The sequence below is a fragment of the Corvus kubaryi genome, unplaced genomic scaffold (assembly GCF_017639235.1).
Source record: "Corvus kubaryi isolate FWS band 111438036 unplaced genomic scaffold, C.kubaryi_AGA036_p1.0 76, whole genome shotgun sequence".
Lineage (NCBI taxonomy): Eukaryota > Metazoa > Chordata > Aves > Passeriformes > Corvidae > Corvus > Corvus kubaryi.
In genome coordinates this window covers 9369509-9393744 of record NW_024582063.1, presented here as the reverse complement: position 1 = coordinate 9393744, position 24236 = coordinate 9369509, and the positions used below count along the sequence as shown (strand labels likewise).

At 43.7% G+C, this 24236-nt stretch overlaps 1 protein-coding gene across 2 annotated transcripts; it reads right to left on the bottom strand.

Moving 5' to 3' along the window:
• Window positions 1-15766: 15766 nt before the first annotated feature.
• On the bottom strand, window positions 15767-24074 carry NEK2 (NIMA related kinase 2). Of its 2 annotated transcripts, XM_042051748.1 has the most exons (10): window positions 23928-24074; window positions 23535-23752; window positions 22224-22461; window positions 21455-21537; window positions 21079-21205; window positions 20091-20310; window positions 19067-19121; window positions 18914-18984; window positions 18000-18047; window positions 15767-16410 (listed from the first exon to the last, which is right to left on the bottom strand). In XM_042051748.1, the coding sequence occupies exons 1-10, from the start codon at window positions 24021-24023 to the stop codon at window positions 16184-16186; spliced, it is 1383 nt and encodes a 460-aa protein (XP_041907682.1). In that variant the 5' UTR covers window positions 24024-24074; the 3' UTR covers window positions 15767-16183. The 2 variants fall into 2 exon arrangements, with proteins under 2 accessions (XP_041907682.1, XP_041907681.1); XM_042051747.1 differs by lacking the exon at window positions 18000-18047.
• Window positions 24075-24236: the final 162 nt, after the last annotated feature.

Sequence of the window (24236 nt, the reverse complement as noted above, 5' to 3'; positions counted from 1 at the left end):
TGTTGATCCTTAGCCATGTCCAGGGATAGCTTTTTCTCCTGCTATACCAGGCTGAATGTTTAATTCCACTTGGGGCCCAAAGCCACAAGACATGGACCATATACCCCAGGAGAATGGGAGGGCCTGGTTTCTTCCCAGGCAGGGAAGAAAAATGGTTCCTGAGGCCTTCCACTGCTCCCTGATGAATAGGGCTGTGCGTATAGTTTTGACCCAGCCACTGTTGTCTCCATGGGCTTCAAACACAGGGACTTTGACGAATGATCTCCCATGGCAGCCCAGTCCTGCTGCTGGACATGCCAGGCACAGAGTGGCAGCTGGACCACACAGGAGTTCACACATCTACCTGTTTCCCACACTCTTTCTTGTAAACCAGTGGGCTGTAGGCTGCTGTTTCCAGGCTTTTCTATTGTATTACCGTACACGAGCAGCCAAGAGGAACAGGGAGAGTTCCTAAACTTAGGGCTGTCCATCTGGCAACATCATCAATTTTAAAATTAATCGGAAAGTGACTGATAAAGGTACCTAATGAAACCAAAAATGGTGTTTTACAGGAGACACAATGTTCCTGCTTAGGCTTTTAAGGAGAATACTTTGTCTTCAGAGTAGGGAAGACTCTGGATTTTTTGTTGTTTTTGTTGTTTTTTTGGGTTTTTGGTTTGGTTTTTTTTTTTGGTTTTTAGGCTTCCGGGTATTGTTCGTGACTCAAAGAATTCTTTCTCGGCTCAGCTTCCGGTCCACAAATGTGGAAGGACCCGTCTAAAATCTGTTTGCTTACCATAAATGCTCTGTGTTCCAAGGAGAGAAGTAGCTGTGGATGTCTGGCACACAGCTTCCTCCCCCCCAGAGCCAGGTGACGGGTCTGAACAGAGAGCTGCTGTTTGTCACCTGTCCTGCAGTGAAACGTTTTGTACCGAGTCCTGCTGGGCTCTCCTGAGCCAGCCGAGCACTGTGTGAAGAACAGGACTTTGGCTGGGAGTTTTGCTATTACTCAGCATGTTTGCTGAGCAAATAAAGTCACTGCTTTTTCCCTTTGAATTTCTGCACAGGGTTGCAAGCGAAGAGATCTCCACCACGGAGGGCTCTTCATCACTCCGTGGCTTTTGCACTTGGAAAAGGTGAAACCCTTCCCGTAAACCGCTGATGTACAGAGCACACTGCCTCCTTTTAACACCTAACTCTTCCCCTTTCTGTGCAGTCATCAGACCTGTCGGCTTTTAATGAGGGCTTGTGGGACTGTGGCAAACATGACTCCATCTGTCTGCTCCACTTCAAGGCTGTCAGTGTTCATTTTAGGCTGCGTTTCTCGCAGCCAGTGTCTCTCTCTCTGGTAGCTGTCCTTACAAGGTTTGTTCAAATTAGATTTGGTGTTGCAGTCAGCAACACCAAAGCCAACAGAAGCACTCACTGTCCAGCTACCTGCATAAAAAAGGTTGTTCCTTGTAATGAAAAATAACACAAATGAAGAGTATTACTGTTCTTGTAGCTCTAGGTTGGAGTCACTGTTATGTACTGATTAAGGAAAGCAGCTTTATCAAGGAAAGGACTTAGACATGTGTTTGCAGTTAATTAAAAGGCCTTCTTTGAACAGAGGCAAGTTAAGCATGTGCTTACATGCTTTTGTTTGTGACCTGTGAAGAAAGACTGTAGCAGTAATTGGCACTGAGATAGGAAATGAAGGACACCTTGCTCTATAAAGAGATTTCTTCTTCTACCTGGTTACTGCATCTGTGAAATCTGGGCTCTTTGGAAGTCGGTGGCAGAACTCCAGCTGAGGGGATCAGCATATCGTCCGCTATACGTCTTCTGAACCTTTTAGAAGCAAAACAGATTAAAAGCCCATTTTTTTCCCTTCCAAAACATTTTCTCCCTAATGAAGAAACAGCTGGTTTTAAAAATATGCCTTTCTTATGTCCAGTTTTGATCTTTCCTTTATTTTGCTTTTTTACTTTCAAGCTGTTGACTTGATCCAATGGCATTCAGTAGCCTGTAACTGCTCCAGAACTTCGGGCCCAATTAACTGTATGGCCAATCTGTAATTGTTTCTAACAAACAGGCATGCCCTTTTTGGTGGACTAAAGAGCATTTCCTGGTTGCTTTGATCACCAATTTGTCTGCTTATGATACAAATAGTATTTTCTTAAAATCCACAAGTAGGCAGGCAAAATAGTTGCTCTAATCAGCTGTGAAGTTAATACTGATAAGGTATTAGTTAGAAAAAATGCCTTATTCAGCCGATGCTTGAGTGGATCCAACTAGAAAAATCACCACCATATTAATCATTAAAGGAAAAAAGGCAGGAAAATTTGTGGTGTTACTCACTTTTGCACACAGTGTGGCTCTCTGGTGGAAAGACAAACAGTGATTCAACAGGGATGGGAAAATTCTGTAAATACGGAATTCTGGAATGAAAAAGTGTCTTTGCAGCTGATTGGTTCATAACATTTTAATTATTACCAAAATAAACGATTATCCTTCATATGGAATTTTTAATAAATCATACTGTTAAGCTCAGCCTTTTATTATCTGTAGAGAGAACATGAGAACAAGCCAATTCTCTTGGAGCCATGGTAATGAGTATCAACGAATCCATGGGTAATTGCTGAGGACAGACACTGAGAGAGATATGTGCTAATCACAGTGGTGCCTGCTACACCTATTTACAGTATCAAGGCCTGTCAGAGAGCTCACAGTACTTTCTGGTGCCCAAGCTGCTTAACTGGGGGGCAGGGATTTCAGCTGTCACAGTAGGATGCTGGATTCCATTGGTGAAGGGTGTCTGCATGGTCTCTTGTTGGAAGAAGATCACTCAGGTCCTCTGAGGTAAGTCCCTACAGGAACAGTTAATACTGTAGGAACTCATAAACGTGCATGTACTGGCATTGGAAAAGTCAGTTCAAAACTAGTTCAACAAGTGCAGCTCTGAGTCGTGGGAGGCTGCAGAGCACCTCCACGTAGTGCTGCAAAGAAGAAATGCCCCTTGGTGACACATTTTGCCCTGAGGAATGGAGCTATGCTGGTTTATCTCCATGACTCCTGGGAGCTCAGTGACATCAAGGGCACACTGTGCAAAGACCTCAGTCCCAGGGACTGAGCTAGGCAGTGTAAGAACATGGTACCAGAAGAGGAAGATCCCCAGGGAGATTGGAATGGAAGCCATCCCCCTGGCTGTGTATATGCAGAGTTTACAGGCTGCTTCCTGCAACAGCCATGAGCCCAGGGATACGGCACATCCTATCATTTCTACTGTGCGAGACAGGCCTGCCTGCAGCATGGCAAGGAGCCTGGTGGCACAGGACGTGCAGGGCACACTCAGGCTTGGGGCCCCTGTGCAGCACAGCTTGACAGGCTCCTGCTCTGACCTGGCGCCAGCAGGTCTGATCTGGAGGGCAGCCTCAGGCTCGCCTTCCCCAGCAGCCCAGGCACTCCTGGTGCTTCCAGCCAGCTCATCTACCCACACACTGCTCCTGCTGCCACAACACACACCAGGCAAGAGCTGCAGCCTTCTGTCCTGACACAAAGTCTTTTTTAGGTAAAGTCATTCAAGTGCCTGAGCAATAGCATACTCAACATTTTACCCTTTATGTATGAGATATTTACTCTATCAGCTTGAGATGGATGAATTTCCCTTTATTACACAACAAATACTGATGCTTTGACTTGGAATATGCTGCAATCCCTACTCTGAGACCTGCTGGACACTGCTGCTTTTCCCAGACACCAAATGTGGCCTTCACATGAAGGCTTCATGTTAAGGATCAATTATATTTGATGTTTGTCAAATCATATCCCAAGGCAGTAAGCACAGACATGTAAAGTTTATGTTCTGTAACTGCATCTATTAATTTTCAGAACTGCCTTTCACAGAGGCCTTTTTTTTCTCAACTTTAGCTGGTCCAACTAAAAGCTGGTGCAAAAAAGAGCCACCGCAAGTCCCTTCCAGAAATTACATTCCTGCTCCCAACCAGGCCTCAGATCTAGCAATGAGGGCATGTGATGCCATGAGGGGCATCAGCTTTGCCTGTCAGTGCAACCAAAACCCAAATTCTTTTTCATCTTCATTGTTTTTCAGCCAGTCCAGCCAGATAATCCTATTTACCTAGGGCAGCAGGATTGCTAGAGCTGACACACAGGACCATGTGATTGGGGCAGGGAAAAGTGTGTGACCATATACTGGCATCCACTTATGCTGGTCATGAAACCACAGCCTCAACTGGACAATAAGAGAGGGATTCATGTTTGGGAATTGGTAGCTGATACACAAACATCTTGTGATCATGAGTCTTCCTTTAGAGTCAGCAGAGATCTAATCACCTTTGTCAGTGGAGTCTGCCATGTGGTTTATCTCCTCCTACAGTGCTATGTACTTGATTAGATGAATTCCATCCTTAGAGTGTGGATTTCTGTTCTGGATTATAAAGAAAACCTGGTGTGAACTGCTTGGAGATTAGGTCAATGGTTAATGAAGTGTCTCCTGCACCCAGTGTTAGTTTTGCCCACTGTAAGACAAGGATTTTCCTTATTCTTACATTAAAGAGCATGAGCTAAGTGAGTTCTTTAATGTCACAAACTGAGTAATGCCAGCAGGAAGAGTAGAATCCAGTGGCCTGTCCTGCCAATGCTAGAAATGTGATGCTCAAGGCTGTGTCTCCAAACTAAAATTCACAGACATAGCAGAGGTGTTTTGATTTAATCAGTCCTGGGCAGTTGACAGTTCTCTCAGAAGCAAACATGAGGGGTGGCTGCTTTTGGAAAGCAGGTAATTTGTGTTGGTGATTAAGCATGGAGGACCCTCACTTGGGGCATCAGTTTTCAAAACACCTTCATCCAAATCTTACGAGCTAATTCTGTACAGTTCATTATCGAAGTCTATTTGCATATCAAAATAGTGACTGTGAACATTGCTTCTTGCAAGATTTATTTGTATTAACCTACCTTATATCTAGCCAGATGTTTCTGCCTTAATGTTTGGGAAAACAAGGGTTCACATCAGCATGGGTGGATTAAATGATGTTCTACAGTAGCTGCAGAGCCAATGGAGGGAACCCAATTCTATCACTGCTAAGATGACAGAGCAGTAATTATATCCAGCAGTTACTGTGGCTGGCCCAGGAAGGACTTGTTAGTCAAGTTTGCAAGTAATCCATTTGTGAAATATGTGTTCCATGTACTTTATTGACTAACAATGTATATTATCTGGTTAGTTAACTGTGGGGATAAAGGTCTTTTTTCCTGTCATTTGTCAAGCTCTCGTGCAAAAAGCTGCAGTTAAACTGTGTATAACCTTAGGATCCTGAAGAGTGCCAACTAAAGCTCTAGGAATATGCTTATTCAGTTTTTTATTAGCCACATAAAATAGAAAAACTTTGTGCCTTTGCCAATTAGATAAACCAGGGCCTATCTCTTTCTTGGAAATCTCTCTACAGAATGATATTCTCCTTGAAAAAAGGAAATATATAAATAAGCAAAATATGTATTTGAGGAGCAGTAACATAGCAGGCCAGCGTTGTTAAAGCTCCAGTACATGCATTTTATAGCATTGTAGTGATATAAAATCACCATAGGCACTATCAAAACACATATAGACACTAACTGTTAAAAATCAATTAATTAGGAGATCTTTTGCAAACGGGTCTTCAAAGCTTTTGTGTCCTTGATAATTATATCCAGCGCCTTTGAATGTAACCCTAAGTAGGAAAAATGTTTCATGGAGAATGATTCGTGGAGACTTGGTTGCAGCCTATAAGCACACAGAAAGTCAGCCAATAGTGTTTGTGTGTTCATGTGTCCCCAAAGAGTTGTAACAGGCTGGGCTGACACAGTCCTCCATGGGAAACAACCATTCCAGCGGATTGCCCTCTAGGACACTGCGTGGGTGAACAAGGATTTGGGTGTGCACATGCGGCCCCTCCTGAAATCTTCTGTATGGCAACATGCAGGCACTGTGTAGGCTGGGGAGCGTTACAAGAGGGAGAGGAGGAGCTACTTGCTCTCTGTCATTATAATTCGCCATCGTTGTATGTGATGGATTCCTGGCATTGGCTCTGGCCTGATCCAGCAGTCGGGGCAGCAAGGGCCCAGCATATCCTACCAGGGCACATAGCATGAGTGAGCCTTCCCTCTGCTGAGGTGATTCATCCCAGCCCCGAATACCACAGCGTCCTCCTGACCTCCTTAGTCCTCCTGGCCTCCTTAGTCTCTCTCTGACCTGCTGTAACTGTGTCACACAGCCTGCTTGTGCTGGTCGGGATGCTGACACAGATCCCAGAGTACGGGCATGGATCTCTGGCAGCCAGATCCCTGCGTGGCAGGGAACAAGCAGTTACAGGAGCCGGTGCTGTACCCTCTGACTGACAGGTCCCAGTGTAACCCCAAACTTGAAGGCAGCCCAGCTTCATGTTTCTGTCTTATCTGCTTCACCCAGCAAAGGAACCCTCTGGGCCAGCAGGATAGCACATGTGCTTGGGGACCCTCCCACCTGCAGCACTGCTCCCAGCTCCCCTTCCTCATCCTGCGCGGGTGTTTATCTGGGACAGCTGCAGCCTTTCGAGGGGAATGGTCACCTCCAGCTCTTCCTTGCAAGGCCTGCACAGCCTTTGGGTGTGCCTGAGTGCCATGATCTGCAAGCTCTCCACATGGCCTCTTGAAGCCACCGAGGTGCAAACCAGCTAATAATTAAACCTGCTTTCTCAGTTTTACTGCTGGAGAAATGCTTCTGTGGCAAAGCACTGAGGAGAGTACAATACTCCGTTCACATCAAAAGAATATGCAGATACCCAAGGTAAATACTGTCCTGCATTGAGCACACTTATTTGTGTGCTGCTCTCTATTTACCCTGATGGTTTCAGTGAATTGAGTTCCTCAGCCCTCCAAAGAGTTCTCAGCACAGTGGTCAAACAAACAATGTAGTTTTCTGGGTTTTATTTGTTCCAGTAAAAAACCCCAACAGTGTGACTGAAAAGTACAAAGGAAATGGAGCAGACAGTCAAGATGGAGCAAAGACAGCAAGTGGGAAAAGCAAATCAAAAGCAAGTAATTGGCAGAGTTAGAATTAGTTATTTCTATTAATTCCAAAGTTCTTGCTTCCTTCTGCCAGCCTCACCTGATTGTTGGGCAACAGGGGCGGTTTCTATAGGTTTCCCTTTAGTTAAAATAATTTGTTTATAAGACATATTATTTGTAATAAATATAAGGGTATCATTTTGTAAAAACATTCTTCAGGAAGTAATAAAACACTTGCTCAGTTAAAAGTGTGTCCTCAAGTGTTTTTGCTGGATGGGTGTTATGCTCATGTGGCTTTATTCCCCATAATCATTCCCAGAGAGAGTAGAAATGAGGGATGGTGGGGAAAGAGATTTGGAAACAAATAAACACTCTAAATCAAAAGGACAGGACTTTGTATGCAACCCAGGCCACAATAGCATCAATGGCTCCCACAGGGCCAGAATTCCTCCTGCATTCACAATCCAAGGACAAAACCTAATAATCTTGCCCTTGCTTTTCCTACTGCAGCAACTTTCCTTGGTAGTTTGCAAACCTCAGTTCATCAGTGTCTGACGCATGGCAGATGTCTCCCAGAGCTGTGGAGCCCCCACACTGTCATTCTTCTGACGTCACTCGTGCCTCAAACTTCAAGGACTTACCAGCAGGGGTGTGGGGGAAATGCATTTGTCAACAGCTTTTAGTACAATAGTTCTTAGCAGGATTTGTATGTTGTGAAAAAGGACAGGTTTCCTTGGGAGTTCCCCATCCTTTGCAGATGCTGTAAGGGAGATGAAAGAAAATTTACAGAAAATCTCAGGGGCAGGTTCTGAAATTATAGCTCAAGGTTGATCATTAGGAGCTGAGGCTTTGATATAACTTTAAACCCCGACTCAGAGATTCTCACATAAGGGACTCCTGCCTAAATTGTGTACTGTCCTCTCGAAATCCATCCAGCAGTGATGGAAAGGTTTCAGGTTGTGGGGAAGCTGTCTCACTCCTCGGTATCTCAGCCCTGCAGTCTGGCTACTCCCTGGCTGCCGGTGTCTTCTGGCAAGAGCAGCCCCAATCACTCAGGTCCACACACTGGAAATGTTTCAGAAGTACATAAATAAAACATTAATGAGGATCAACGTAGGAGAAAATCTAGAAGTAATACACTGCAAAGAGATGACCCTAATAAACAGCTGAAGGGGTCAATGGACTTTTTATTATGATGTTAAGCCCAAATTTTGATAAGAAGTTTCTCCATAACTCACTGAGGAAGATGTAATCGTGAAATGGGTACTAAACTAGAACTCCCAATTATAACTCATGCCTTGAAAAGGCAATTACATGGAAATCCTTTGCTTCCAATGATGCTGAATTAGGGTTAATGTTTCTACCATTGCAGGAAAATTACAGTGAAACCCCAAGTACCTGTAAATAAACTGTTGTTTTAACAACCACTCTCCCTCCCATACCAAGGGACAACTAGCTTAGACAAAATTTTTAAAAAGGGAAGTATGTCAAATATAGTCTTTTGATACCTCCTCAGTAATCTATGTAAAATTACCTAAAATTATCCTTCCTCTTTCTTGAAGAAGTAACCACTTCATAAAACACATAAGCAAGAGTGACAGTACTCTGAGCAACCTACGTGAGGAAGCAGAGCACTGAGTGCACGTACAGACAGGCTCACCCTGTTAATTCAGAGCAAACTTCCTCTCATCAGTTACTGGGCTTAATCTGAGTAATAAAATTAGAAGGCTGGATGTTGCCACAGAGACATTTCCAGTTCACCTTGTGGCCTGCATTGGTGTGTTGAGAGGGACTCAAGAGCTGTGCAAAGACAACATATGAGCATGGGTTTGTTTCTGCTAGCTGCATGCTTAAAACAGACCAAAAACCTCACTGCCAGGTAATGCAAGTCCTAAATAGGAGTTTCCTTAGAATAACTCCCAGGCTGAGAAATGTCTAGTGCATGCATTTATTTAATTCTTTATTATATTATATATTTGCATTACATATATGTATCTATTAGACATTCTATTTTATATTTTAATATATGCATGTATATGTTATATATCTATACACAAAATTTAATATTATGTATTATGTTCATGCTTATTTCATGCATTTATTGTTACTTATTACTTGCCGAGGGCAGGAAGCGACCTCACTGCTAATCGTGGGTCTTAAGGCAGCTGGGGACATGTGGTGTGAGGCTGGCTTCGTGTCCCGTTCCTCAGCACTGCTGGGGCTGGCACAGCACAGGGGGATTTACAGCACGGTAAGGAGTCCTCCTGGCATTAAAGAAGTGAGCAGATCCTGTTCTTCCAGGCTGAGTCACCAGGGAGAATGAGCCTGTGAAAGGGGGAAGACGACCATTGTTCTGTGTTTGGTTACTAACAAGGAGAGTAGGAGACAATTCTGTGTTTGCATATATGGAAAGCTGTCCTCACCACTGCAAAGACTCGATTTGATTCAGTGCCTTCCTTGTTGATGCTTCTGATTTTCTGTAAGAGAACAATTGGTGATTCTACTGTAAAATCACTAAAAAATATTCATTCGCAGCCCGATATTGTGGGATACTGGATTAGGACTGAAGCTGGCAGCATATTTGGTAGTACATGTTTGTATAATAATAACAATAATAGATCTATGCAAAGTGTGCAGTTTTTCTCCAACTTTGTACCAATTGTTTACATACAGTGTGTCTTGTCCGCTAGTAACTAGGAAGAGTTAAATAGCATTATTCAGTATGTACAGATCTCAAAGTACTTCACTACAGCATAGTAATTTCTTCAATCCCACATTTTAAAGGTGAGAATTTTTTTTGTTTGGTTTTTTGGGGTTTTTTTTTTTTTGGTTTTTTGAGAAGGTTGTCAGTTTGCCCAAGCTGAAGATGTGGGGAAACAGCTCGGTAAAGGATTCAGGGGCAGGACCTGCAGAAAGGCTTTAGAATCAATTTCCATTTGCGACAGCGAGTCTTGCATGCAAGTGAGGCAATGCAAATGCAGCAGGCCACGTGCAAACGCTGCAAATCACTGCAATAATGCTGAGCTTAGAACTGACCTCGGCAGCAAGTGCTACTTCACTTCCAGGAAAGTGGCTTTGAAGATGGAATATAAACTAAAAAAAAAGAGTTAAAAAAAACCCCCAAGTGACCGATAGAGCATCTGCATCAGCAGCAGCAGGAGCAGTGACTCTCCCGAGCGGTTTTCTGCCTCCTCTCCCTCTCGTTATCCCGCTCATCCCTCCCATGCCCTCCGCGCCCCTGTGCTCCCGCCGCGGCCTCGGCTCCGCCGGGCTCTCCCCGGGACGCTGCGGGGAGCGGGCGCGGGGTCACCGGGGGTCGTGGAGCATCCGGGCCCGGGCAGTGCCGAGCACTGGCGGGGCCGGGCCGGGGGACACCGGGGCATCCCCTGGGCGGGGGGTGCCGGACCGCCGGGGCAGCATCAGCCCCGCAGGCGGCATCGCCGTCCCGCCTCGCCTGGGGCCGGTGCTGCTCCTCTCGGTGCTCTCCCGTGGCTTCCGCGGCCGTCGTGCGGCTCCTGGACTGGTTGGAGCTCCCCGACGGCTTTGTGCTTGTGATGGAGCATCCAGAGTGAGCTCAGGACTTCTGGGATGTCCTGGGAAAGCAGGGATTCCTTTTTCGTTTTCAGTCGCAGAAGGATTTGGGCTGTTCTACTCCCTTTTTCAGCTTTGGCCTATGATACTTTTCTTGGCTAGTGCAGGTGTAGGGGGTAAAGGGATAAAGGCAGCGTTTTGCCTACTCAGCTGTCCTCTTCCAGCACCGGAGGCTTTCTTTCACAACCCAAAGTTTGTAAACAAGAGTCAGATGCTGGTGAGAAGGCAGTGGGTGTGCCTCGTGCCAGCAGTGCAGCCCTCACATCCCCAGCAATGCCTGAATGAACGGGGGTCTGAGAGGGAGCAGCATGCACCTGAGGAGCTCTGCCTGTGTCCTGCAGGAATGCCAAAGTGCAGCCCACCAGAGTGGATCTGCTTTCACTGCTACCATGGCAATTCAGTGGTAACTTGCTCCCTGGACATCCTGCTCTATGACATGGTCTGTGGGGACCTTCCTGTCAACAACAATGAGGACATCATCTAGGGCTGGCTGTTCTTCCCACCATGGGTGTCTCAGGGTGGTTACCTGGCTTCATGGCATGGAGCAAGTAACAGCATTGGGAGAGCGCAGGTGGCACACAAGCATCCCGCTCTTGCAGCTCTGGAGAAGGTGGCACATATCCCGCCATCCTGCCCTTCTCCAAAATGGAGAATTAATTGGGATGCTTGGGTGCAGCTCTGAGCAGCCCCAGCATGGCTTGAACACTGCAGACCCTCAGAGAGGGTGGACAGGAGCTTTCTCCCACTGACCAGCAGTTTCTTGCTTCTCTCCATCTCCCCACAGTGCCAGCACCTAATCATATCAAAACATCATCTCAGCCTATGAGTTTGAAGGAAGGGGGTTAGGAGACAACACTTTTTCTGAGGACAAAACACTTCATTCACTGTCAAAAATAAACTTTGTGCTTCTGGTCCCCTTCCTCCAAGGCAATCTTTCTGTGTCCTTACTCGCCAGCTTTATTGCAGTTAGGTGGGGGTTAGGCATCCCAAAGAACGAAACAACAGCCCCCGTTTCAAACTGCAGCAGCCACGCCAGTGAGCCTGAACTGCCACCCAGGCACACACTATGAATGTGAAAAGCAAGTGGGTTGCAGGGACCAAGATCTCACCCTGCTGTGAAAGCTGGGAGGAAATCAGAAGTGGCAAAATGCCATTTCAGCTCAACCCCTGCCCAAATTCTTCATCTTCCACCTGTAGGCCCCTGCAAAATGGCCAGGCAGAGCTGGGCTCTGGCAAGGTTCAGTCTGGAGTGCTTTATGCCCCCTGTCATGACAGTGATCAAATAAATGATAGTATGTATTGATTGGAAAATGGATACTGAAGGAAGAAGGGGATCGTTGGAGATAGGGAAGTCTCTTCTTGCCTCTCCTTTCTCTACCGAGGAGCTCCTTATGAAGAGAAATGCCTACATGGCGTTTACACCTGGCATCTCCCCACCCGTCCACCCCTTCCCTCACTCCAGTGTCTGATCCATTCTGTGGACTTCATTAGCTAACCTAAGAGGAGTCCCAATATCAATCAACATGGACCACACAGAGGTGAACGCTGCATAGTGAGGGAAGATTACAAATCTTACTTCAGGGGCAGAATTTGAGAATTGTATCTTTCAGGAGTTTATAATTTACTCTAGCAAACCACAAAACACTAAACATAGGCTATGAATCTTAAATGAAAAAGCAGGAGGCCTGAGAGCACAGAGATCGATAAACCATAGGCCCTGGACTGCAGGGATACTGTATCATAAACCATCAACCCTAAGCAATAACCACTAAAGCTGGGTAAAAACCTGGAAATGTTGCTACTGGTGTTTTACAACTTTTTTGGGGGGTGGAGAACATTACAGGGAACAGTGGGCTCTGGCTGTCAGATAGTGTTCCTGAGAAGTTTTATATACTGTTACACCTAGACTCTATTAACACCCTGTGCAGGGATACTGGATCTCCGGCACAGCATCAGCTCCACTGATGGCATTGTGGTCCCCTCACATATTTTCCACAACTCTTTGCTGGAATGGCTGATGAGCAACAACCAAAGGTCTGCCATAGCTGGACAAATGCAGATTACCACCATGGAGAAAATCCTTCTGGGGTGCAGGGGCTGCACTTGCCACAGGGACCAAAGAGATGGAGGCTCAGAGGTGGCATCTCTCACTTTTATGAAGAAGCTTGACAATCTTCTATATTTATGTCTGATTTTTATTAAGCTTTTTATCCACCCAGCTGGCCAGCACTTTCACACTGTTTAAGTGCTGTTCAGCTGGCTGCAGAGGGCACAGGGCATGACTGCTGAAAATCAGGAAACTGGTCTGTGTTTTTCAAAGATGATGCAGCTTCCCCCCAGGCTATCCTCGATGTTCTTATGCATGTAAAACTTCTGTAATTTCAGAGGTGCTCGCAACTAATCATATTATTAAAATTCCTGGCATCTGTATTAAACATTAATTTCTCTCACAACATTCCACAGTGTACACTGTTATTACCATCCTGTAAGGCTTAAGCTGTACCATATCCATATGTACACACTTACCTTGCCTTTTAAGAAATAAGTATATCCATCAGCATGATGGCAATGTTTTGCAAGCACTCCATAAGCAGTCACCATTCCCATAAATGTTCTATTTGTGAATGCTCTCTTTCCTGAATATATTTGAAAATTGCATCCTGAGTGTGATTCTAATGCTACACACGTTCTATTGGAAAAACAATTACACCCTTGTAGAAAAATGTGAATTTTAGGATTCCAGAGCAAAAATCCTGAGAGAGAACGAAGCCCATCTCCAGGATGCCTTTCACTATGTTTGACACGTACTGGTAGGAAGTTCTTATTTCAAAAACCTTAGGAAACACTGCATTTATCATATTAGAGTGATAATACTTCAAGAAGACACTGTAAATAATGCAGTTAAACAGCTTAATGCTACAGTTGTAACCTAAGCTGTTCTCATTTACTACTGCCATTGTGATTGATGCAGTTTGCACTCTCTGTAGCATTTCGGATTCGTAACAGTGTAGCTGTTAACTAGGACTTTGATTCAGCTATTTTTATAATGCATGCATGAAAGATGCAAAATGGCAAATCGGAGATAATTATAATTAATTGCACCAGCATCCGTAGCCAAAGCAAGTCAGCATCTTGCAGCAACGTGCTTAGAACAAAACAGGTAAAAATAAATGTAAATAAGATATTATATTTCGGATGAATGTATGATAGAGGAAGTTCTTATAAATGACAAGGCAACAGTGCCATCTTGAGGTTACTAGGGAATTCAAGGGAGAAGAAAGCCGCAGACCATGCTCTCAAGGCATTTTACTTTTAAATTGCAGAAATGTGTATTCCAAGGGAAAAAAATACTCTCAAGCTATTTTCTTACCTTGGTCGTGTTAAAAGCAAAGCATTTGTAAACACTAGCCCTTTCACAAGATGATTAGAGGGATGGAGCACCTCTCCTATGAGGAAAGGTTAAGAGAATTGGGATTGCTCAGCCTGGAGAAGGCTTCAGGTTGCCCTAATTGTGGCCTTCCTGTACCTGGGGGGAGCCTACAAGAAAGATGACAGTCTTTTTGCAAGAGCATGTCGTGACAATGGGGAATGGCTTTTAACTGAAGGAGAATAGGTTTAGATTAGATTATAGGAAGAAATTCTTTGCTGTGATGGTGGTGAGGCGCTGGGACAGGTTGCCCAGAGAATTTATGGATGTTTCCTGGATGGTGGCTGGCAGCGTTCCAGGCCAGGTTGGATGGAGCTCTGAGCAACCTGGTCTAGTGAAAAGTGTCCCTGCCCATGGCAGAGGGGTTGGAACCAGATGATCCATAAGGTGCCTTCCAACCCAAACCATTCTGAGATTCTGGAAATACAGTCTTTCATGAATCAGTATTAATTTATTTTCTTGGCTGCTTGTTTTCCTCCTTTCACTGATACCTGCATTTTACAGATGGCAAAACATTCTTGCATCCTACATATTTTTCAGACTGTACTACCCTTTAATGTTTTATGGGTTAAACCATAAAGATCCACATGAAGGCCAGAACTCCATTGCAGGTCTTCTGACTGAGGCACAGAACAGAAAAATCTAAGTGCACAGATGTGGTGACAAAGCAGGGATTCACCCTCCACATAAATGAGAAGCTTCAGAAATACGAAAGAATGCAGAGGAAAGCTGCACTGACCCATGTGGCACAGCTACTCTGGCTGTGTATACACCTGCCAGACATTCCCACCACACCTAGTGCTGGGGAATAACCACTAGAATGCTGGTGGTTTTACATTAGCAAACTAAATAGTCATGTCTAATTCTTTTAAGCAAAGGTTGTGGTGAAAACAGCAACCACTCTGCAAGCAAATGTTAAGTTCTACTGGGTGGTTAAGAATCTGCAAGATTGGGTTATGTTGTTGGGTTACACAAGTACTTCTCTATCAGCAAATCATGGAATGGTTTGGGTTGGAAGGGACCCTTAAGATGATCTAGTTTGTCAAATTAAATTGATGTTTCAAACAAGATTCTCTCCTATGAAGTAAAAACCATCTAGAATTCCTCCTCAGATAACATTCATAGCCCAAAGGAAACGTTTTGAAAACAAGCTGTTTTCTAAGAATGTATGTTTTATGGCATTTCAATCCAGAGAGGAAAAAAAATATGTAAATCATATGCCAGACATTAGTTTCAAAGGATATTTTAAAATTTATGAGTCTGAGTTAGTGCATGAAACTTACACCACCTTAAGTGAGCAACTCCTACACCAGCAGAGCATTGTTAAGGTTTAGATGGAGATACCTCCTAAGCTTCAAGAAAAGAAGGATTTACTATTTAAAGGACAACTGCCCCGCCCCAAAACACAGATGCTAATACCCTGGATGGCGTCCCATCCTGGACAGCAGTCTCAGGGGATCAGTTTATAAGTTTCAAGGCAAGTAAAAGGTGTTATTTCAAATGCCATGCCCTGACACAGGCCTTGCAGGAGCTGGTGGACAAGGCATTCAGCTGCTCAGGCAGAAAAGAACATAAACTCATAAATTATGTTATTCTGACCCACCCCACTCATTAGTCAAAACATAACATTAAAAGTAACCTGCTTTGATAGGTCACTTACTTAGTAGGAAGAGACAGCATAAAATCTTTGTGCTCTTTTGTTAAAAAATATTTACAAGTGCAGAAAAGAAGGCACTGTTTTCCCACATATACAGAATATCAATACTTCCTTTATCAACAACTGTGCATTACATACAGCATCATTTTAACCTACAGACTGTGAATCTGTACATTTTTCACCTGAAAAGTTTTTCACATCAGATTTTAAACAAATCATTTATATATATTCATTCTTTATATTGTCAGAAAAGTATGGTAAACAGGATGACCAAAATACCTTTCTTTAATAATACAATTAATCCAGTTTGTTTTATTTGGTATCAAAAGTACCTATTTTCATCATATAGCATCTTATGCATTTATCATAAACTACCTGTCATAAACTAAGAGTTTGTACAACAACTGTTAAAATACTTTTTCAGTAGGTTCTAGCTTAAGAGAGGGAGGCACAAGTATCTGCCTATACATTTAATCTTCTTTTCAAAGATAAATACATCTGTTACAGTTTCAACGCATGCCCAAGATTTGTCTGCTCTTCAGTTGATAGTTTTTTTCCAGTTCAGACAGTGCTTGAGCCCGTAGATTTGCAGCATATAGACGCCTTTTGAGATCAGAGCTTTTCCCTTTGGAAAGGAAATAGTTTTCCATATTATGAGGAGGCACAGCTTTCTCTTCACTTCCATCAAAGAGTGAGTTCTTCTTGGTTGTAGAAAGGGGAAGCAGGAGTGCATTATCTTAAGAAATCAAAAAGTACTGCATTAGTGCATCTTCCAGCATTTATTGCTTTTAACCCTGGTGCCCATTTTGTCATCTACCTATGGCTTTAAGTGATCTAATTAAATGCATCTCCATTAATAGCAACAACTCTTTTCTCTGTTTTGAGAAAAAAAAATTGAAAGCAAGCCTTTTAAATGATGGTGGTAAAAGGATATATGCCATAGCAGTTTTTAGGGTGCACCTCCCAATACCAAACGAAATATTAGTTGATTAAGAAGAGAAGACATGATGCTTCTTTTGAAGGACAGAAATTAAATAAACAGGAACATAAGCCCGTTCCAAAAGAAAATTGAAAGAATTAGACATTAGAAAATTCCTAAAGAATTTTCAGCTTTTAAATTTTTTTCAGCTACTGAAAAAACCTTGTCTTTTCTTCACAGCAGGGGCAGACTCAACCTGTCCAGTGGTCTTTGTACATTACCCGCATTGTTTCAACTCTATCATTGTATTAAGTCACTGGGGTACAAATTAGGCTCTGACTTGATGAGTAATGAGTTCACATGCATTAAAAATTAGCAAGTTACTTCCACTGCAGCCTCCAGAACAGGAATTTTCATAGTGTATCCTACAGCATGCCACTATCAAAAGGCAGTTAATGACTCAACAGTACAAAAACTACCATCAAAAGCTATTATAACAGCTGAGTTGCCTCTCATAAGAGCCAACTTCACCAGGCCCAACTTAAGGTGTGATTTTTATTTAATCAAAGGTCTAACTATTCTAAGTTTAACACTGAAGCCTTAATTGGCAATTGATGAAGCTACAGCAAGAATGATATAAGCACTAAAGAGCAAGAAGGAATTTAAAAAGCCAGCAAATATTTCAGCACTTTCTAGCTTCATTACTCTAAGTCAGATCTGTTTTAACATTAAATGGCTCACTAAGAATCAGAAAAGCCCTGCAAAAATAGGGTAGCATCCAGGACCCTGTCTTAAAAACCAGGATTTTTGGTATTCCATTTTACTGTCAAGTGAACCCCTCAATGGACTTCTAGGAGAACTTAGGGATCTAAGAGATGTGTGAGATGCAATCCAGTTGTGAAAAATATAGCCATATTTAAGCAAATGAAAGCACAAGCAAGCAATGGTGGTACCAAGATTGGAGAAACACTTGGTCTGTTTATATGAGAATAGGCATAATTTTAGAAACACTGGAACAAGAGCACACTGGACTGAAATGCAAGAGCAGCAAATCACATGCTGTACAGCTATTGCAAGGTTTGGACAGTTTTGTAATAACTATGTTCACTTTTCTGAATTATCTATCTTGAGGTATTAACCACCCAAACTGGTTTTGCCTATCCTCAAAAACTAATATACCTGGTAAGGTCACAATATCATGTAAAGGGGTGGGAAATGCAGAAGAGAACAGAAGCAAGAGCAGAAGCTCATTTGCATTCAGTCATCCAGTTTTAGATGCAACATCAGAAAGCCAAAAGCAAGTTTGTTCTCAAATTCTTTAATGTGCTGAAGTCAGACAAGATGTTGAGAGACGGGTGGAATTCTCAAAGCTGACAAATGTTAGAGACTGCTCAAGGAGCACTCACTTTCTAGGGGCATTTTACTTGTGTCCTTTCCTGCTGTGATAGGCACTTCTTGAAAAAAAAAAACAAGGCTGCTTCAGTTTTATTTGCTTTGGAGGCAGTGACATGCTTATCTTGCTTTATCAGACCAAAACTAAATGAAGAGAGTGTTACTGCATGTTAAAGAGTGTTCACATGTCTTTGTTCTAGAGTGCTACTTCTGACCCAGCCCTTCACTATTCCTACCACTATCTAAAAAGGCATTTAGATACTTGAATATTATTTTTAATAATAAAAGATGGCAGCAATAAACAGATGATACTGCCCCTTATGATAGCAAGGATTGAACAACCAAGTGAGTATCAAATACTACTGTAAAACAGATTGGACTAGAGGCAGTCAGGAAGTCTTTTAGCACATTTTCAAATCTGAGTTTTTCTTTCTATAATAGCAGTGTGTATTCTTCATAGTTTATACAATGCACCAGGCACACCTGCGTCACTTGCAACAAATAATATTTCCCATGTTGAAGCTTTTGCAAGTTTAATGAAAGCTGAATTTATTAGAAGTGTGCAATTTTATTAAAATTAACTAAATCAAAGGTCCATAAAAAGACATCCATACATAAAATAAGTGCAGCTCTGAGAAAGGTTTGGGTTACAAGCAGGCACTTCCCTTAGCTCACCACAAGAACCTAATTTCCCAGACAGCACAAGACTGCAGTGCAAACAGTGCTAACTCAGACTTATGCTGAGCATCACTCATTAAGTCCTTCTGCAAAGCAGAAAATCAAAAGTCTCTTCCCAACCGTGCAGCCATAGCTGGGCTTTGCATTGCCCCAAGGGGGCTGTGCCGAGCACGTTGAGCACCAGGGGCTTTCTTCCGGTCACACCAGCCTACAATGGCCTGAGCAAGCGCCTTCTTGCGTATTTGCATACCTGGACCTTCCGCATAGGTTACCTCCCGCTGCTGCTTGTGGAGATTGCACCTCTTCAGCAGGTTTTCAGCTCTGGTTTGGGAAGAGAAGTTTAAGCTTTTTGTTACAAGACTGTAGAGTTTCTAATATAGACTATTATAGGTTAGTAAGGTACCTAGCAAGTTTGTCCTCTGCCAGTCTCTCCCGAACACAGAGTTCCCGTTCTTTCTCTGGAAGTAGAAATATGGTAGTATGCAGTGTGAACATGTAACTGTTAGAGTGACTCTGCATGGTGGGCTTTTCTTACAGGGAAAGAGCAGTAATAGCCAGTGAGATGCACCAACATTTCTGATTCTATGGCTCTAAGCAAAGATAACTGCTGCATAGATACAACTTTATCAATGCACTAATAAAGCATTGACAAGTACTCTGAAATGCCAGGCATGCTTCTGTTCCAAAAACTCTGACATGTCTGCAACAGAGATGAGATAGCAACTTTCTATTCTACACATTAACTCGTGGCACACATGATTGACACCAGATTTAATTGTTTATATACCAGATACTATAGCTCAGCTATGACTAAACACCCTGCTTACAACAGTAGCAGCTGTTATTCAGGCTCAGAAAAAAAATAATACAAATGGTTTAAAACTATTGCAGAGCCTACTGCATATGCAAAGAGGTATCTTATGTAGGCAGGAAATGCCAACACCTGAGGACCAGCCATCTATAGTCTCACAGGTAAGCTAACCTGTGGGGTGCAGCTTTTATAAAAGCAGTTGACAGTTTACTCAAATTTTTTTTTTCCCCCCCCAGCATCAAGCTCACCTTAGGTTACATGTTAGTATAGGCAATATTTACTTACACAGCAGGTAAAAAGCAACCTAGACTGCACAGTGCAGACCCTACTTTTCTGTATGCTTTCCTAACTGCCACTCATGTTTAATAATCTTCACAAACCAGACTTCCATATCTAAACTGCTAATTATATCTTAGTAATTTAAAACAGAAGCTAGTATAGCAGAGTAAAGCCCTGAGCATTCTTGGTTTGGTCTTTAGGCAAAATTCTAGTGGTGCATGCAGGACTACAGTATCCTACTGCATTAAAATGAGGGTTTTGAAAACTGTCTACTTTTTCTTCTTCCAACTGAATCAGAATCCCAGTGCCACCCCCATCCCAAAATGGAATATCATACGCTCCAGACGTTGTTCTCTCTCTTTAATGGCTTTCTCTCGCTCCTGTAATTGTTGCTCCTTCCATTTCAGCTCATTCACTGCAGCATCTGAGTGTTGCAGCCTTTCTGGCTCCCATGGTCTCAAGCCTCTTCTATCATAATTCTGTTTTTGTTCTTCTTCCACCAAGTCTTCTATCAAGGGGTGCTTCAGAATATCTTCAACAGAAGGTCGGCAGTAATCCTAAAGGAAAGACATTACCAACATGTTCCATCTGTAAGAAGAAACATTAAGGCCAGAGACTCCCAAGCAAGACCAGCTGAGGTACTACAAAGTGAAGGACAAATTGGAGAAAACAACTTAGGAAGGAGTAGCACAAATAGATGATAAAAGCCAAGGGAGGAGGCTGCTACCAGCCTTCAGATCCAGAGCTGCGAGTCTGTGTCTCCCAGCCCAGGCACCCTCTCCTTGCAGAGTCAGAAGGGGGTGGGTGAGCGTGCAGAGGCAGCTGTCAGCAGATTCCTCAGCTAACAATCTGCTGAACAATCCATACCTGCTGGAGGCTTGGGTGCTTGATACAGCTTTGTTGTCCCATGCCATGTTCTTCTCAACACCCCCACACTAGCAGCGGGGAACAAGCTATACATTATCCATATAAAGCAAACCCCAAAATGAAGACAAAACAGCCCCTTCCAACTTCCAAACACACTGGAACCATTTTAACCCTGAAATTATAAGACCTCAATAAGCATGCTGTAAGGAAATCCCGTGTAAGCCAATACTGAGGCAGCCTTTTGGCATCCTGTGACCCTGGCAGGACACTTGAGCTGCTGCTGCCTCTGTTTGATGGACTCAGAGCACAACTCCTCCCTCCTTCCCCTACAAGTGACACTGCCAGTGACAAGGTGATAACCACTACTTCAGGTTGGTTTGTTTCATAAGTGAGAAGAAAAACCAGTATTTCAGTTCTAGCCCAAATTATAGGTGGAAACAATAGTAATTGATTCTTACCTTTACATTCAGCATCTCCCTGAGAAGGTCGTTCAGCTCGTCTGAGTAACGATACGGTATTCGCCTGAACCTCCCTTCCCTTATCTTTTCTGCCAGCTCCTTTTGGTTGTAAGCTGTAAATGGAGGCCTGAAGAAGAAAATTTTTCTTGGATTCTTTCACTAGTTTTACAGGACTTATTTTCAGAAAACAAAAGCATCAGACTATGAAAAAACCCTGCAATCAAGGTTTGTTTTGACTACCTCATGTCAAGCCCAACACAGAAATAAAAATCTAGGACTAGTCTCTGAAACCTTTAAGCTTTCATCTATACAAAATATAATCACACCTACATTAGCAGTTATGTTTCCACATTTGTTATCACACTACCATACTTACGAGAGAGCACATAATTCATACACAAGACATCCCAGAGACCAGATATCAGATTTTTCATTGTATGACATGTAGTTCATTTGTTCCTAAAGAAAGAGAACAATCTTAGGTTTATTAATGAAGACATGGTTCCACTATTGCAGGATAATCAGCTACTATTCAACCTGAAATAAACCATTATATACTGGAGTTACTGCTAATATTCCATCCTAATTAATATTCATATCTAGTCTTACTAGAAGGATTTTAACAATTTGTGGCAGTACTACACTGTAGAAGACTGAAGTGTTGCACCAATCTTCAACTGATGCAACTCTATTTCAGTCAACATTAATCTTTTCCACACAAAATCCCCTGTGTCAGGGAAATAAGTCATTCCTTCTCATTTCCACTACAAATTAAAATCCTGTCATCAGGAGGTAATTTAATAAGCTCTTTACCTTAACTCTATGAAACATAAAAGCCCCCTAACTTCCCTGTTCTTTTACAGGAACAATATACTCCAACAACTCTAATGTCCCAAGAATATAACAGAACTTATACAGTGAAGAGCAACTTTAATTAGAAGGAAACTGATTGTGTGGGGAGGAAAGGAGATGAAAATAACCTTGTCTCCAGAACATACATAGTCTATAAAAAAAAGTCACCTGCATTTAAGACCAATCTCAATAATTTAAGATTAAAATCTCCCAAACAATCATGGACTCTGAGACCAACACAGCACACCTTGGAGGGGCAAAATGAAAGATCATGTATAGAGGGGAGGTCTTACTGGGGACATGTAATACGGAGTTCCAACAAATGTTCTGGCAAAGCTGGTGTCATGGTGCAATATCCTAGCCAGTCCAAAATCTCCAAGTTTCACATTCTGTTTGCTATCTAGAAAGACATTTGCTGGTTTCAGGTCACGGTGCACAGTGACTCCACCGTCGCTCCGTCTGTGACACTCCTTCAAGGCCAATGTTAATTGAGTCAACACTCGGAGAACAAAGCTTTCTTCCAAGAAATGCCTGAAAAATGAACACATTGTTTAATGGGTTTTCTGAGCACACATCAGTTTGATTAGTCACTGCCAGTCTTAGTTCCATAACTCTTTTAATACTACTATCATAAAATGCCACTGAAATAGCCACTATCAGCAACAGGCATCTATGCATTCTCCTTTAAAACTGATTTTTTTAAGAAAATTCACTGCAAACATGTTAGAAGACATTTAGACTTTTATTACAGAAACCCTGCAGTATTTCCTTCCTTCCCCAAACCATCTAACAAACACACAGCATTTTCACTACTTACAACACAAATATCAATTTGATGCTTGTACGATGAGATCTGCCCCTTTGATCACTTAAGATAACAGTATGTTGTCACCTGTTAATAATGAGCAACATACAATAACAGCCAAAACAGGGCTGATTTTTTAATACAAACTTCCTTAAACGAAAACACTGATGCTGGGGGGCAGCTGCAGAACTGTTTTAGACTGTTGTCCCAAAGTAAAAGAGGTGGTATCATGTACTTGTTTGACCTAAGAATGTGAAAACTGATACTATGCTTACATAGGATGCTAAGGTTAGACCAAGGTGAAGCCTTATCAACTTGATGTCTCCCCAAGCTTTATATAAAGCTTTATATAAGTAGCTTTTCACATTGTGTTCAAAATCACTCCTCCCTTCCACATATTTTGGTGTCCCAATAGAACACAGGGGCCCAGTAGTTTTTCTCATGGGGAAGGCCAGAACCCAGAGAGCAAGCTGCCTGTCTACAAGAGCTGTGACCTCCTGGTTCATGTTCTCAACCCCATTCATAGCCAGAAACCTCTCAACGGCTTCTCCCTCACAGGAGAGCTCTGGGGTTTTTTACTACCTCAGCACCAACATCCAGCCCGGTGATGCATTCAATAGCACAATTCCCATCGCTGTTGTAACTTTGTACAAAACCTTTCGCATTTGAGAAGAGTTGTAGGGTCCAAAGGGCTAATCCCGAAACTGCTCAGGAGTTACAAAATAAGTTTCCCTTCTCTCTGGACTGCCCAAGACTCGTGCAAGATATTCCGAGCGTGCCACAAACACATTTCACGTGCCTTTCTTTCGCGCGCTTGGCGATCAGGCTGGCCAGGTCTCCCCCATCGCAGTACTCCATGACGATGTACAGGGTGGTGCTGCTCCTGTCGATGATGCGATCGTAGTAGCGCACGATGTTCGGGTGCCGCAGCTCCCTCAGCAAGTTCACCTCCGACACGAGCATCTGCTTCTCCGACTCCGTCATCGCGCCATAGTCCAGCTCCTTCCATACTAAGATCTGCGGAGGCAGAAACACCCTGGGGAGTGACTGGGACGGCGACCAGGGCCGCGCAGGGGGAAGAGGGGCTGCCAGAGCCGCTCGCTCGCGTGTCGCGGAGAGCCGCCAGCACCGGGCAGGGACGCACGGCAGCGGCAAAGCTGCGCTGCTCCCGCGGCCGCCTGCTCCTCCTCACCTTGCCGTCGGCCTTGCGGCGCACCTTGCGGCACTTCCCGTAGGAGCCGGCGCCGATGGTGAGCAGCACCTCGTAGTCGTCGGGGCGGCCGGGCATGGCGGGCAGCGCACGCACGCACCCCGCCGGGCCGCGCAAGCCGCTGCGCTCGCGCCGCGCCGTTCAAACGCACCACCCCGCCCGCCCATTGGCCGCACCGCCCGCGCGCGCCGCCCGCCCATTGGCTGCGCCGCCGTAAACAGCGCCCGCGCGGCCCGGCGGGTACGGCCGTTAGCGCCGGGGGCGGGGCCCGCGGCCACAGCGAGCCCCTCG